The sequence below is a fragment of the Aedes albopictus genome, chromosome 3 (assembly GCF_035046485.1).
Source record: "Aedes albopictus strain Foshan chromosome 3, AalbF5, whole genome shotgun sequence".
NCBI lineage: Eukaryota > Metazoa > Arthropoda > Insecta > Diptera > Culicidae > Aedes > Aedes albopictus.
The window spans coordinates 258408913-258425055 of record NC_085138.1 but is presented as its reverse complement, the minus strand read 5'-3'; the positions used below and the strand labels follow the sequence as shown (position 1 = coordinate 258425055).

General features: G+C 44.2%; 2 protein-coding genes across 3 annotated transcripts in view; both read right to left on the bottom strand.

The window, feature by feature from the left end:
- LOC109422375 (protein mahjong) overlaps positions 1 to 10992 on the bottom strand; it is a 40603-nt gene extending 29611 nt beyond the window's left edge. For both annotated transcript variants that reach the window (XM_029873706.2, XM_029873708.2), the window contains exons 1-3: positions 10346 to 10992; positions 1381 to 3063; positions 489 to 979 (exon numbers count right to left, since the gene is read on the bottom strand). In XM_029873706.2, coding sequence (XP_029729566.2) covers positions 489 to 979; positions 1381 to 3063; positions 10346 to 10464 — 2293 coding nt within the window. In that variant the 5' untranslated portion in view covers positions 10465 to 10992. The remainder of the gene's footprint in view (positions 1 to 488; positions 980 to 1380; positions 3064 to 10345) is intronic.
- A 3179-nt stretch (positions 10993 to 14171) lies between these two features.
- LOC134290719 (uncharacterized) lies at positions 14172 to 15387 on the bottom strand. The gene is made up of 3 exons (XM_062857901.1): positions 14875 to 15387; positions 14671 to 14816; positions 14172 to 14324 (listed from the first exon to the last, which is right to left on the bottom strand). Exons 1-3 carry the CDS (start codon positions 15023 to 15025, stop codon positions 14172 to 14174), a joined length of 450 nt encoding a protein of 149 aa, XP_062713885.1. The 5' UTR covers positions 15026 to 15387.
- Between the last annotated feature and the right edge of the window lie 756 nt (positions 15388 to 16143).

Genomic DNA, 16143 nt, shown 5'->3' with positions numbered 1-16143 from the left:
GTGGTTACTTGGGAAGCTTATGATTCTCTGAAGAGGGAGACAGCAAAGATATGCTTGACAGGGCTTGACGATTAACTCGACCTAGACGAAGTACATGATTGGGGATAGAGACAGAGGCAGGACCACTAGACTTAGTACTGAGGTACTGATTGATGCAGATGTGAAGTTGTTCGAGAGTGTGTGTCTTGTGACGATGACGGTTCCCGTGAAGTGGACAACATAAACAGCTTGGGGATCGTAAAGTCTCGAGAAGGATAACCCAAGGTAGATAGGTAGGTGTTTGTTTTTTGATGTATTGTTGGGAGCTCCTGAAGGAATATTGACTAGCTATTACCGATTTGTATAAACATTTGCAAATTGTTCAACTTCTAAAAAACCCGGACACGTTTTATACTTCCAGTGAACTATTTGCTCTTTAGCCGCAACACCACACAACTTTGCTTGAATTCAGCTATAGAATGTTATTTTAATAACGTTAAAATACTTACTCTGTAATTGTCCATTGACAAACAGCGACAGCTTTCCAATGATCTGCTGCACAGTTTCGGACCGGGCCAGTCCTGCCATCGCCCGGCAGGCCATCCCCCGAATACAATCGGCATCGGTGATCGGTGTCTTGACGCACATCAGCGACAGCAGCACAATGATTCCGTTATTGGACCGAACGCTCTCCCACACCTTCTGCAGTAGCTCCTCGGAGTGCTTGTTCGGCATCCGTTTCTTGGCCGACCCGAACCGCGCCAGTGATCCACTGGGCCGATGCAACGGAGCGCAAACTGTGTGCACCAAAACGGCCAGAGCCGACTTCTGCACTTCGGCGTCGGCAACGATTTCACCTTCGGCAGCTCCCAGCACAATGTTAATTCCGGCAGCGGAGCCTTCTTCGGGAAACTCGATTCGCTCGCAAAAGACGGCATGCACTCGAGGAATCACGCAGCATACGTTCAGCACATCCAAAGCCGCTCGGACCGTCTCACCACTGGAAAAACTAACATTTGATAAGCATGTTCAAAGTAAATTGGATGGATGCCAAATGAGTTGGGTCTACCCTGTTTGGCAGTCATTTGGTGTAACAATCGTTTCGTCAGACTTCCGCCCTTCGTTCCATTTTCAATAGAAAATAGAAAGGAATAACTTTTGAAAACGTTTTCAATCAGTAGCTAGCTAATTTGTTCAGGAAATTCCTCGATTTGTAGTTAGGCATTCGCCAATGCCACTGCTATTATACCAAATGGCTAATATGATGAACAACCATAATGCCAAATCACATTATGCCTAATGACCATAATGACGAACGTCTATATGCCAAATGGCATAATGCCGGGGTAGACCCAAATGAGAGAATTGACATCCTTGAGAGACAAAACAAGAATTACTCACCGTCCGCTGTAGTTCCACTCGTAGGCCAGTGCGATGATACGCAACAGTAAATTAACACCGCCCAGATCCAGAAACTCGTCGACCGGTGACCACCTCGCCTTCATCGGAAGTAACTCCTGCAATGTCTTTATTTGATCGCTAAGAACCTCCGCGGAATTCTTCACCGATTTGAAAACCGGTTGGGCCAACGTTCCCGAGGGGCACTGTTGTCGCGTCACCTGGTTGTACTTGTAGTACAGATGATTCTCGAAGTACTTCTTCAAGGCAACGCAAACATGTCGAACCACTTGCCGGGCAGCGCATTCCTCGTCGTCGTTCAGATGATACTCGTCCCCCGGCATCAGGATGGGGAGAACCGCGATGACATTGTACAGTTTCCGCAGACCGTCCTGCTTATCAAACTCATCCATCATGGTTTTGAACTGGCAACTCAGGCCGAAGAACATCGTCGCGTGGCATCTTCCGGAGTCATGGGTACATCCCAGCAACCACAACGCGTACGTCACCAATTCCGTGATGATCTTCTGTGGCATCAAACAGATCCTTTCCATGGCATCCTCACAATACGCCAGGTAATAGAATGCAATGGACACCCCCGTGGCGGCCAAACTGGGTCGAGGAACCTTCAACAATCGCTCCAGACCTCCATTGGCTATGAACTCCAGCGAAAACTTCTTATGGCACAGCAACGATGCCAGATATTTCAGCGCCTCGAACGCCAGACAGGTGTCCTTGGCGTCCAGATTCTCGATGTAGCGGAATATCAGACTCATCGCATTGTGTTCAAAAACGTGCGGCAGGAATTCCTGATACTCTCCCATCGGCGTAAGGTACCGCAGGATCAACATCTGGCTGGTGGCAATCGTTGCCGGGAAGATCGGGATCATGTTCCGATGGGCCAGCCGTCCCTGGGCATCCTGAGTGTTCTGGCTGCTTTCATTCTGAAAGAGAGTGTTCAAATTCGATACCGAAGAGACCCCATTCGGAGGGATCCCACCGCCGTTCCCGGAAGGTCCCCCTAAATGGGCGAATGGTCTCTCCTCATCGGCAGCGGCCAGATCACCTTCGCCATCCAACATCACGGAATCGTTCTGACCTTCGGTGGAATTTTTCTGCGATATCAACGCAGCTTCGCCCTGGAACATCCGCTGGAAAGCCGTACTGGACATTCCTTCGCCAGCCTCCGCCAAACGATCTCGATTTCTGTGTGCCAGCTGCAGCACATGCAATCGCCTCAGCATGATCGGCAGCAAGCGAATGTTCTGCTCCCGGAAACTGACCGCAATCTCCTGCACTTCCATTGCAGCTCCCAGCAGCCCGGTAGCATAGCTTTGCAGCGGCTCCGGGCTCGATTCGGCCCACCCATACAGCCTCGTAATCAGATGATCGAATTCCGCCTGAAACACGGCGGACGTTTCCAGCCCCGGCATGATCACCAGTATCAACCGGCAGGCTGCGATATTCAGCGGCTGCGAACATTGCTGGATGTTTTGTCGCGTGAAGAAATTATCGCGAAGATAGTCGTTCACCAACCGGGTCATAAAGTGGTCCTTTCGGAACAGGGTTTTCAACATGCGACCCAGTTCACTGTTGGGATCCGTTCGCGACGGGTGTCGCTCATCGAACGGGTCCGGGTCCTTGCGCATGTATACTTCGGTTTCCTCTTCGAAGATTTCCGCTAATCTGAAACGGGATTATGTTTATTATTATATTCTTTAATACATGCGGGATTGCTATTTAACATGTCGATTTTGTGTGGAATTGGAATGCCGTAACTTAGAGAATAGGAAGAAGAGACTTGAACAAGTGGGATTCGTTTTCCCACGTGCTCGCCGGTGCAATGGACTTTTTTCTCAATACCCTCGTGATTTAGTTCTAGGCGCTGGTCTAGTGACAACGATGCGTCATTCTCTTGTCCATTCGGTGTGATTCGGTATTGTTTCTATTGACCGACGTGCTTCCCGGCGTTCAATTAGATTTGACAAATGAAGAGATACGTTTGTTCTACTTTTCCCCGAATGGCCCGTTTCCCCGAAAGTCAGTTCCCCGAAAAGACTATAACATTACATCCTTGTTCGAAATAATTACTTGCTACAACATTTTCATGGTCCTGGGAAGTAGGTTGTTCAAAAAGTTTGATACATGATGGGAAAGTTGAATAGGTGAATAAGAATTAGGCCTATGGTAAATTGTAATCACAGACAAACAGACGTCTCACTCTACTCACTTCCCATCGTTTCCCTTTTGTAATTGCTCAGTCCACACCCAGGCCGACAACTGTCAGCCCATCTGCTTGTAGGCGATGTGGACCTACTAAGCCTCCCCCGTTAACATGTCCTACACCGAATTAGCACACCGGGATCTTCCACAGGCAGGCGCTGGCGTTACCAGTCCCAACAAGTGTCAGATACATTCAATAGATGGGGTAAAGGATATAAGAAGATGTGGGAATAGGATGGGAAGAGGCAGAAAATGAAGAGATAGTAGAGAAGTTTCGATTTTGTTGCTGAAACGAGAAAAAGAAAGAATGATAAAGAACATTAGCGATATGTTCATAGATTTTGATTTGGTCGATAATTTCTCATCTATTTTGTTTCCATATCGTTGCATCGGTGACCATTTTCATCGCCTTTCTAGTTTTTGTTAGGGCCAGCTCGCGTTTTTTCGTCATGTCCTCTTTGCCGGTTGGCGACGTTCGGGATGTAAGTAGAAAAGCATGCATTTAATATGATTAGTACGACAGTAATTGTGATTGCTCAGTACTTCCAGCCCATTTGTCCGCAGTACATATCAGGCATCCCGTTTTAACAAGTCCTACACAGAATTAGAAACCCGGATCTTCCACAGACAGTCCTAACTAGTGTCAGATAAGTTCAATTGAGGATAGGAAGTGGCAAAATGAGAAAACAGTAGAGAAGGTTTGGTTCATTGGTAGCTGTGCTCATGTGATGTTTGTCTGACATTTTAAAACTATTTTACGTAAGTGTTTAACTCTCCACCCCAAATTTAATACCGGAAAAATATCTGATCAGATGTATAGTTTGGCAATACTTTGTCCACATTGAAATGCTTTTGTTAATACATCTTTTATCAAGAAGGAATAAAGTTGTTTACTGTTATAAAATAATTCAGTTAAAGGACAGCTAATGTATTGTAATCCAGAATAAACCTACAGAAAATGTCTCAATAAAAAGTTAACTCTAGTTCAACTACACAAACTAAAAAGTGTTATCATATTTTACCAATGATTTCATCCTAATCTCGACCCTAACATAGTTATGCGCTTAGTGTAAGTAGACGCCGCTTATGATCTTGGTTGGACAATGACCAAAAACAGTGTTGTTTCGACAATAGTCACATACTATGCCCTACGACATTGACGATTCTATTGTCTATGGCTCACCTATTTCGTGCCACCCAGCAGGGACTTGGTCTGGTACCCAATTCAGTATATCTGCTCCACGTAATGTACCGTACCTCTTTCGATTTGTGATATATTACGCGGAACATTACTCTCTTCATTCGGATAGCGGCTATGTAACCCATTGGATTAAAAGCATCCATCCAACATGAAGCGATTAATCGGAGACTGAAGACTCTATACCAAATTTGGCTCAGAGACAGGTAATCAGTGAGGTCAGTTTTTCTCGTTTGTCAAAGACGATTGATACGTATTAAGACAAACTTTCCACTGCATCTGCCAGCAATAATCGGTGACCGATCAACATTCCGAGTACCCCAATTTACACAAGAATGCCAAGGATCACCGCTCATGCTTTACAATACAGCTGGAAAAACTAGAACAACACCTGGCCACAATGATGCATAAAGCACTAAAGCGGGCCGGAAGTGTTGGTGAGCCAGCCCCCACCCACTTCCCATCGTTTCCCTTTTTAACGGATTATTCAAATATTCCGTAGTTCGCAAATCGCTCGCTCATGGCGCTCGCATCGCTTTCGCTCCTGTTTGACGTTTGCTCACTACCGCCATCTACTCAGTGGATTTGCGTACCACAGTATAATTAGTATTGGGCGGTTATGTTTGCGTGACGATGATTTTTATCGCATTTTGATTCCAAGTGATACGTCTGTTTGTCTGTGTTGTAATTGTAAAACAAAAGAAATGTTATAGTTAAGATAGTTGTAAACAGAGAGCAGCCAAATCACTCGAAGGATGAATATCCCTCGTTTAGTACTTCGAATGTGCGAAAAGTACAATAGTCCGTCCACACGTACACAGTCACCCAACCGAAGGCCGTGGATCGGAAACAGTCTCAGCACAAAAGCTGCAGCCATTCATTCTCCACACGGCACAAGCGCCAGTATCGTGAGGCTCGGGTCTGCAAGAAAAAACATGGCCGGACAACGGTATCAGCCAAGTAAGTTAGAACACGATGTTCGAGAGACCACAGTTAATCTTTATCTACGATTTGTGTTTGGCAGAAACCCTGTGGAAACCCCACCAAAATCAGGCTTCTGCGGATCTGGTTGCCTCCGCTAAACCGTGATGTAAGTGGATGAATTCCTCCAATAAAGAGGATGTGTCTAACAGATATTATTCACAGATAGCAGAAGATATCCTGAACGGGAAAGGCATTCCCGCGACCCACCTCACATCTGAATCTGGATTCTGGATCTGGCCTACTGTCCATCCACCTACGCGCCCAAGGCGCGCGCACTCGTACGTGCAGTGCGAGTAGCAAAATCAATCCACGTGAGCTACCGTAAAGGGATTAATCGGCATGGAGATGCTCATACTGTTGTTTATCTCCCTAGGAACTTGGCCAAAGCAACGGCGGTTATAACGACGCGACTGCGCGAGAATTGTGGCGCGGCTAGACAATCAAGGAGCCAACGAAGCCGGAGAAGACCAGGCCTTTAATCCACGAACAAAAGGAGCCCCGACAACGGGTAAGTTGTCGAATTTGTAATGGTTGTACTAGATGACTAACAGTGTGGTCTCGACAGGGCTCTTTGTTCACGCTCGCAGGCGTTCAGCAGCGGTTGTGATCATCATCGGCCTTGACCTTGGAAGCAACGTGAAGTGCTAGACCGGAATAGACGCGATAAGCACGGCTCGGTAGGAAAGCACCAGGGAGCTTGGACGAGAAGTGAGACGTAGTGAGTGAGATAGCTGATTGAGCGGTAGTTAGAGACGCCGAGACGAACTGTTGGTTCGGAGAAGAATCGCTCATAGGCCGATGAAAGTACATTTAGTGTGGTGCGTGCGGACGGGACTAGACAGTTCGATCTCTCATCGATATTAAGCGAGCGAGCAGCAACAACAGTGCGCCAAGATCGGCAATGCAATGCATGCTAACGTTATGACTTCACGGGCCCGTGAGTAATAGCTGTTAAGTCACAATTAGTTTAAGAACAAACCCACAAATGTATCTTAAGCAGAAACTCGTAATACAGTTATGAATGAAAGTTTGTTTGTATTATTAAGAGACACTCATCCATTATCGCTCAATAGACGGGAAAGTGTCTGCCTAGCTGTTTTAGCCTAGAGGGAATTTCGTTAAGTTAACCGATCATAATTTAATGAGCCGTTAGAGTCAATTTCGTTCTGGAAAGAACGAGCAGCAATGGAAAGAAGGAGTCATATTACCCTTCTTCATTAAGCAGTGTTTCAGCAGATCTGAGGAGCAATAGAACGCGAAAGAATCGCCTATAAAATAAAGAAGGTTGTGATTCGGGGAAAAGGGTTATTCGGAGAAACGGCATTCGGAGAATCGGCGTTCGGGAAAACGACATTCGGGGAACCGACATTCGGGGAAAAGTAGCACAACCAAGAAATACATATGTATATAAGTTGGTGAGCTCGTTTCATGCTATTATTTTATTGTGAAAGTTTTAGCTGGTAGTGCAGCCTGGGCACTGTTGTCCTTCTGACTTCAGCTAGATTGAGAAGGTACGACCCGAGCGTCTGTTCACCAAGGAGGTGCGGCTCAAACAGCGTCTGTTCTGTTATCCAGCGGCTAAGTAAGAAATGCTGCATCATGCCCAGCTAGATACAGTAGCCCCATCAGCATGGTCTTTTGTTGAAACGCAAAACAGAACTGGCACGATGGCCCTCCGGCGAGACAGGAGTGTTGGCGTAGGCCCCATAAACCACCCGCAAAAATCCCCATTAGGATTAACATAGGAGAAAATACGACTCATACAATCGACAAAGACCCACGCGGCGAAAAAAGAACTACGATTTTAAACATGGAACATGGAATTGCAAGTCACTCGATTGCGTAGGATGTGATAGGATAATCTACGACGAATAACATCCCCGCAACTTCGACATCGTGGCGTTGCAGGAGCTTTGTTGGACTAGAGAGAAAGTGTCACAGTTTGTCACAGGTGGTCGAGAGGTGGCGGCAGCATTACGATGAGCACCTAAATGGCGACGTTGCAAGCACCGAAGGTGGCGCGGTAACAGATCTAGGAATACGTGCGCAGGACGAAAGATTTCTAGCCCCTAACCTCCAAGAGATTGAAGAGGAGGTTAGCCGGTTGAAAAACAACAAAGCCGCAGGAGCAGATCAACTACCAAATGAGTTATTAAAACACGGTGGAGAAGCATTGGTGAGAGCACTACACTGGGTCATTACCAAGATTTGGGAGGAGGAAGTATTACCGGAGGAGTGGATGGAAGGTATCGTGTGTCCCATCTACAAAAAGGGCGACAAGTTGGATTGCGGGAACTATCGCGCGATCACACTACTGAACGCTGCCTACAAGGTACTCTCAAATTTTATGCCGCCGTTTATCACCGATTGCAAGACAGTTTATAGGGCAATATCAGACTGGATTCATGGGTGAACGTGCTACTTATAACGGAGATATTCGCGATCCGCCAGGTGTTTATTTATTTATTTATTATAATTCATCAACAGGCCATATCAGGCCCCAAGGATGCTTAACTTAAAATATAATGATGAAAATAGCAATCAAAATTTAACAGACATTTGAAACAACATAACAATTAATGAACATTTTGAATAATCACACATTTCACTTAAAATCTAACAATCCAATTAACAAAAACATTACATTTAAGGTCCACCACTACATTGTTATCATTCAAATACAAATACAATTAGCTTCATCAATTTTCTAATAACAAACTTATACCATTGAATACATCTTAACGGTTGGGATTCCATGCATGTGATCTGCGACAGTATTCTCTATACTTTACACCAACGGGCCATGTTGATGCATGCAAAGCTAACTCTTTCCACTTCTCTTTTAACACGATTTTATAGGAAATGTAATCAAAATTTCTCACATTTTCCCATTTTGATACTAATCTCACAATGTTATTGCATTCGTCTATCGGGGCTCCAAGGCATCGAGAAACCATTCGTTTCACAACGTTTTCGGGAACAGTCGGTTCAATGTTTGACAAATATAACGAAAATTCCATTGGCGCATCGCTGTTTTTATCTTGTTGAGGTTGTGAGCAGGAGTTCACCGAACCGCATTCAGCATCCTGGTTCGTTCCATCAAAAACACTACTTGTACTAGTGGAGGTAGAGAATGGTTTCATTGATGATTCCGAAGGTGGCGTTAGAGATGAAAGTGAGTCGAAAATTGCTACGACTTTGGACTTCAGTTCAGATAACGTCTGGTTCATCTCGGTTGGTTGTGGCGTTCGTATCGGCGAAGATTTCGTTTTCCACTCATGGAACGCAGGTAGGCATACCTCACATAGCCAAAACACACTGTTGGATAAGGACAGCAACTGGTGTTGCAGAAATGCCGCGAATACAACGTGCCCACACATCACTTATTCATCTATTTCAAATCGGCGTATGATACAATCGATCGAGAACAGCTATGGCAGATTACGGACGAATACGGATTCCCGGAGAAACTGATACGGTTGATCAAGGCGACGATGGATCGAGTGATGTGCGTAGTTCGAGTATCAGAGACACTCTCGAGTCCCTTCGAATCTCGCAGAGGGTTACGGCAAGGTGATGATCTTTCGTGCTTGCTGTTCAATATTGCGTTAGAGGGTGTAATAAGGAGAGCGGGGATAAACACGAGTGGGACGATTTTTGCGAAGTCCGTTCAGCTGTTTGGTTTCGCTGATGGTACTCATATTAAAGCTCGCAAATTTAAGACGATGGTTGAAACGTACATCCGACTAAATAATGAACCCAGACGAATCGGATTAGTCATTAATGTGTCAAAAACAAAAGACATGATGGCAAATGGCTAGGTACAGGGAGGAATCACCGCGCCCGTAACCTCGAATTTCTATCGACAGTGATGAATTCAAGGCGGTTAAAGAATTCGTGTACTTGAGCTCACTGGAAACCGCCGACAATTACACCTTCCAATGACATTCAGGGCCGCATTGTGGCAGGAAATCGAGCTTACAATGGATTCCGCAGAACTCTACAATCGAACAAAGTTAGTCGTCACATCTACAAAACGCTGACTAGACCAGTAGTCCTCTATGGGCATGAAACAACTCTACGTGCACAGGACCAACACGCCCTTGGAGTTTTCAAACGGAAGATGTAGCGTACCAACTACGGCGGAGTGCAGATGGAAGACGGGACTTGGAGAAAGCGAATGAACCACGAGCTGCATCAGCTGCTGAGAGAACCAATCACCGTCTACACCGCGAAAATCGGGAGGCTACGGTGGGCGGGTCACATCATCAGGATGTCGGATAGCAACCCGATTAAAATGGTTTTCGAGAGCCATCCGACCGGTACAGGAAGACGTGGTGCCCAGCGTGCTAGGTGGGTCGATAAGTGGAGGACGATTTGCGGATCCTTCGGAGAGTGCGGAACTGGAAACTCACAGCCATAGACCGAATAGAATGGAGACGACTCTTATGTATATCAGAAGACGCTCAGGCCTTAGTATAAGCGGTAAGGCAAGGCAAGTATGAACTACAATTCCAACAATCGATTGTCTGATCTAAAAAAATCTCTTCATTTAAATCTTACCTTGTAACAACCGGCTCCGGGTCGTACCCAGGGACGCTGTGCATTTCCTCCCATACTTGAAAAATTCTCGCCAAATCTCGGCCTTGAAGTACCTCCGCCTGATCCTGTGGTGCTGCCATTGTTCAAAGTCTCGATTACCCGGTGCTACTGTGGCACCTTCGGCGGAACACCGCAAAAACACCACAAACTCCTTATCGTCCGTGAAGCAAAATATTTACAGTCGACAGCTGATGCAAAGCCAAACGGCCCGACGAGATGAACACCCCGAACACTCGCGACGCGGTTGTTGTTGTTCACTTGCGCCACCCGAACGAACCCAGAAATGAACTCCACTTTTCTAACCTCACAACTCGGGGATCTGCGTTTTTCGTCGTGGATTTCGCTGAACGTCGACGTCGACCGTCCAGACTCCCCGTCAACACTGCACACTCGTTTGCGGACTTTTTCCGCCAGAACCAACAGCGGCCGGAAGGAACCTGCTACCGCAAAAGCATCACCCGCGCGGAAACTACCGATTCGCGATATTTTCGACGAGAATTTGAACTGTTTTGCAGACTTTTTTGCGCTCGAAAGTTGCGACTAATTTGGAACACACGCTCTTGAGAAACGATTGGACACTCTGATGGTGCTTTCACTGCAGCGCTAGCGAGGAAACAGGACGTTTTGCGTCGGAACACGAATGAACGTGAAGAGGGATGAATTTATCGATCGAGCGGTGTAATCGACGAACTGGAAGTGATGCCAAAAATAAAAATGTAAATTCTGGCGTTCGATGTGAATAGGTCGTATGTTTGCTGCAGCATCACATCGGGAACGTTCAAAAATTACGTCCAACATTTGGGGGAGGGGGGGGGGGGGTCTAGAAAAGTGTGACAGTACGTGTATTGGGTATAGGGAAATTGCGTGACAGAGGGGGGAGGGGGGGTCTAGAAATCCCGAAAAACGATGGACATAATTTTTGAATCTTCCCATCTAGATTGAGTTTAAATAAGGGCGAAAGTAACATGAGAGAGTTCTCTTCATCGACTCTCTCTTCTGCAAATTATTGTCGCGCTTATCTTAGATTCTCAACAAGCTGCGTTCGAAACGCGCAGCATCAGATCGCGCCAGACCGCGCCCGTATGATTTACACACGGTGTGTACCTTGGCTAAAACTGTTTTTGCAGCCGCCGGGTGGGAGCTGTCATGGATAATAAGCCGCCGTATGCAAATCAAACGGGGCACAATCTTTTCGCGATAAACGACGGCTGGTTAAGATCGTCAGCATCTGAGTGATTAAGCTGGGATGCACAATAAAGTGACAAGATGCAAATTCAATCAAACTTTTTTACACTTAAACGCTAGATTGCATCGCAACCTAGCGATTTATGACCAAAAAGTTCAACCATACGTCGACACTGATTCTTAATTAGGGCCTAACTGACATTTTCGAATTCTCTTCATCGATCCTCTCTTTGTGTTATTACAGAATGTATATTGAGTTTTCTAAAGATTTTTTGGTTGAAATGCGAAGAAGACGACTACATCTTGCTATAGAAACAAAAAGAATAATGATTTTGTTTGTTTTGATCAAGTTATTAGCGAAAGAGGGAGTCGATGAAGAGAAGTCGATCAAGTCAGCCCTTATGAAAAATCATTGTCGACTTGCATCTTATCACTTTAATTTGAAGAAGAGAGAGTCGATGAAGAGAACTCTCATGTTACTTTCGCCCTTATTTAAACTCAATCTAAATGTTCAACAAACCATTCATCCACAAATCGGTGATTAAGTCAGATATTGTCGGCGAAGCACTAAGTTAGAATTCGGTGGTTGGACTTCCGAACTGAACTTTTCTTCCGAAGTAGCCAAGTGTCAAGCTACTTGTCACTGTTGTCACTGTCATCTGTGCTCTTAGTAAATAAAAAAGGCAAAACATTGGTTCTCCAAAGCGCTGACCGTAATTTCTCAGTAATTAGTGTCTGAGTTTGTGGGATTTTATGTGATTCTTATTTCGTAACGCATGGAAATGGATAAATAGAAACCTTTAACCACCTACAGCAGCATCATTATAATGCTCCGTATTCATCATCCAGTGTGCGACAACGGTAGGTGAATCCAATACGGTTTGTGTGGGTACAACTTTCTAAGGATTTCGAAGCACAATCTGGCTATTCGGGAAATCCCTAACGAGAATTGACTATCGCTTCAGCAAATACCTGAAAGATGGGCAAAAGAAATAAACGTACAAGAAGTTTCCGCAAAGCGCTGCTCTATTTGGTAGAACCGGTAGAACATTAAAATCTTCAACAATCTCGGAAAAAGTCGATGGAGCGAGTGCTGGAAAATGTAAATAAACCCTAGTTGCACCAGCGTTTTAAGGTTGTCTGATCAGAGAGACACATGAATTGCATAACTAGACATTTTTCTCTTATAACTATGCAAAATCGCGTCGAAAATGCAATGAAATATTTTATAACGTTACTACTTTTAGGAAAATGAGTATTCAATATACTCAAAAGGTTATTTGAAGCTTTTATTTATAGTTACAAAACATGATTTATTTCAAAATTTTTCGTCATGACCACCCGGTAGTGGCATACTATGAACTTCGGAAGAAGGCAGACGTGTCGTTCACCGAAGCTGATTTTCTAGTTTTTTTCCGAACAGACAATAACTTCAAGCAGATATCCATTTAGTTTCAGAAAGATCAGCACCTCCGTTTGGAAGGAGTTCAATTTAATGTTTGGATGATTCTCATACGGTAGCGTCAACCATGCTCGGATGCTACCGTCTGACAGTCATCCGATTTTCGACTGATGTTCGTAATGGGGCGCATGCGAATCACTTTTCAGTCGCTAAAAGGAGGATGTTTTGGCTCAGTGTAAATAAATTCATCACTAATAATTTAAACTCAATCTAGATTTCAGGCCAAACATTTCAATAGGTCCTATCTGCATTTGAGAGGCTCTCTTTGTCCACTTTCTCTTTATTATTTCAATGTAATGGTACACTTTTCAACTATTTTTGCAGTGCAAATCAAAAGACGATTGTTTTGACTGTTCAATGCAAGGAGAAAATCATAATACAAATCAAGCATAACTTTTCAATCCGACGTAACTCGAGAATGTAAACAAATCCGGGTTAACTGCTGCATGCATGATTCATAAAGCAAATTGAAGAATCCACATCACTGTTTGATGATTTATTGTTTAATTTGTTTAACTAAGCATCTTTTTCGAAACGACGTATCTACCCGCATAACCATGAACCATACTAGTACTGTGCACCATACTGTTCGGAACTATGCACTACAGTATCTCAATAGTATGGTAGAACATCCAAAGCAACAATAAGTCAACACTACCATAAACGGTTTCAACAGTGTGATAGATGGTTCTTGAGCAAATTACAATATGTGGAATAGGCGGTTAAGTTATGTTACAATAAGAAATCGCTCATTTTCTCGAACAAAATTTTTCGTTTACAGTTTGCCAAACGGTCGATATACTATCCATTTTTTGCCCTATTTACAGTTAAGCAAACAGTTCTAAAACAGTTGACCCATAAAATCGGAATAAAAATAAGCACTGTATGTGTAATAATTGCTTTATTGTGCATTATGGTTCCATAGTCTTTTGGTATATACATAGTTCTCTTACAGTTTGTTGTCAATTTTCTTATATATGATAAAAAAAACAACTAGTTTTTCTCCTATTTCTATTTAATTTCGAAAAAAGTAAAAATTAAAATAACAAAATTAAATATGCTAGAAAACGTTTTTCCTCGCAGTCGTCCCACAGCTTCTCCAACATCATCGCTAGATGTTTCCTAACTGGCCTTCTGCGGTTAGCACTTAGCAGAAAAGCATCCGGGATTCTTCTGGAAGAGTTTGAGCTGGGCCAACGCGAATCTATGGTGGGTTGATTTGCACTGTGATGATACCAGCGATGGAAGCACTACCGCGTTAGGGATGAACTCCGAAACCGCTCCAGGACATGCCTGTAAGACATAAATGGACGATATCAGCTTGTTGTCTAAGTGGAGCACGAGGAGGAGCCTTTTGTTGCAGGTTAAATATTGCGACATTTGCACCCATTTAGACTCGGCCGAAATTCATTATCATCACAGTCGAATTTCGCACACGACTTCGCCGCGGCTGGCATACACAAGTTCGGTTGAGTTCATGTCAGGGGCGTCGGATGCATAACCGGTAAACAAAATAAGTTTGATTAGTGTGAAATTTCGCTGGGAAGTGATGATTCAGTGGATTCTCAAATTATCACAGTAGTCTAAACAATAATGAGAAACCCAATATCGTTGGTTAAATCGGGTAGAAATAACTCACCGTGGATGGACAAACAGTGCTGGGGACACGACTAATGATGGGAATGCATGTTCCATGACCGGCGTAGCAATGCCGTCGGGTTGGACAGCTAGCAGCTAATTCCGACGACGTAAACTCCTCCGGATAAAAAGCGTTGTTTACTATGGCTAGAAAAAATACTTTTTTTTCAGATTCTTATTAATTTTACGCTGGGCTAAAACTTACCTAACAAGACGTTGACGGCCGCCTTGGAAACGATGACCGATTCTCTGCGAAACAGGATTTTTATTGACGAAATCGAAAACAAAAACCAAATCGCGTTTGTTTTCGCTGCTTGCACAGACTTCTTTGTTATGGAAATTGCCACGGCAAGCATCTCATCGGCTAGTTTTCATTCACTCACATATACCGATGCATGCAACAATTTGTCATACTGTTCAACATCAGTAACATGTGGTGAAATTCACGTGTGTAAGTGTGAAGCTTAACATAAATGCAAACCGTTTGCCAGAGGGTGATTTCATATTGCAACCATACCTCACAACTCATATCGTTTAAAAATGTCTGTACAATATAATATATTGTTACCACCTGGTATGGATTAAATATACCGTGATTTACAGTCAAACAAATTGAGTTTCATATTCTTCAACATTAAAGCAACTGTTTGCCACACACTTACCTCAACAGATAAAGGTCATGCATTGTTTGGAGTTTCAGACAAACTGTAATTTGTTATGCGGGTAACTATTTTGATGTTTACAACTTTACTGATAGATACACCGTTTTGATATATGAGAAAACCAAACGACGTATCTAGCCAAAATCAAAAGTAACAGATACACCAAACTGGTACCATACAAAAGCGACGTGTCGCGGACGCGGTAATTTCATAATTCGCAATTAAAATTTGCAATAATTACTGATCAACCTTCCGTCGGTCAGTAACCTAGAATGACACACCCGGAAAGGGAAAAGGAAAAACAAACAAACCCGACCCAACATATGGGCAACGGTAGCAAGTGCATTGACATCAACCCGAATCTGTGGAAGTAAAGAACACAGGAAAAAGGTCCCATCTCTAGCATTTCCCGAACTAGCTATTTGACACTGTTAGTACGCCAACCCTCGACAGAGCGACACCCGCGCGCGGTAGGAAGAAAGAATAGAACAAAAATAACACAAATAGATGAACGCTGGTTGCCTATCGGATCGTGTCAAGAATCCTGATGCACTTACACAGCCTGAACGGTTGCACTGATCAATGCGCAAGGGATAGTATGGAAGCACCCGGCGGCTAAGCGCAAGAGAAATGAGCATAAATAGAAAGGTCGTAAATTGCGGCGATAATTACCCTTTGTCAGTAGGCGGAGATGCGTTCCCTTTAGGTGGCAAGTCGGCTTACCAGTAGGTAGCTGATCAATATTGAAACAATCCACCAGCCTCGTCTTGCTTAGGTTCCACGGAACCGGCAGCGATAATCAGAAAAGGGCC

Coding starts and splice junctions, on each gene's coding strand:
- LOC134290719 (XM_062857901.1), bottom strand. CDS start 15,025: ATGCTTGCCGTGGCAATTTCCATAACAAAGAAGTCTGTGCAAGCAGCG. Junction 14,817..14,874: donor GGCCGTCAACGTCTTGTTAG/GTAAGTTTTAGC, acceptor TATTTTTTCTAG/CCATAGTAAACAACGCTTTT. Junction 14,325..14,670: donor GCACTGTTTGTCCATCCACG/GTGAGTTATTTC, acceptor TATGTCTTACAG/GCATGTCCTGGAGCGGTTTC.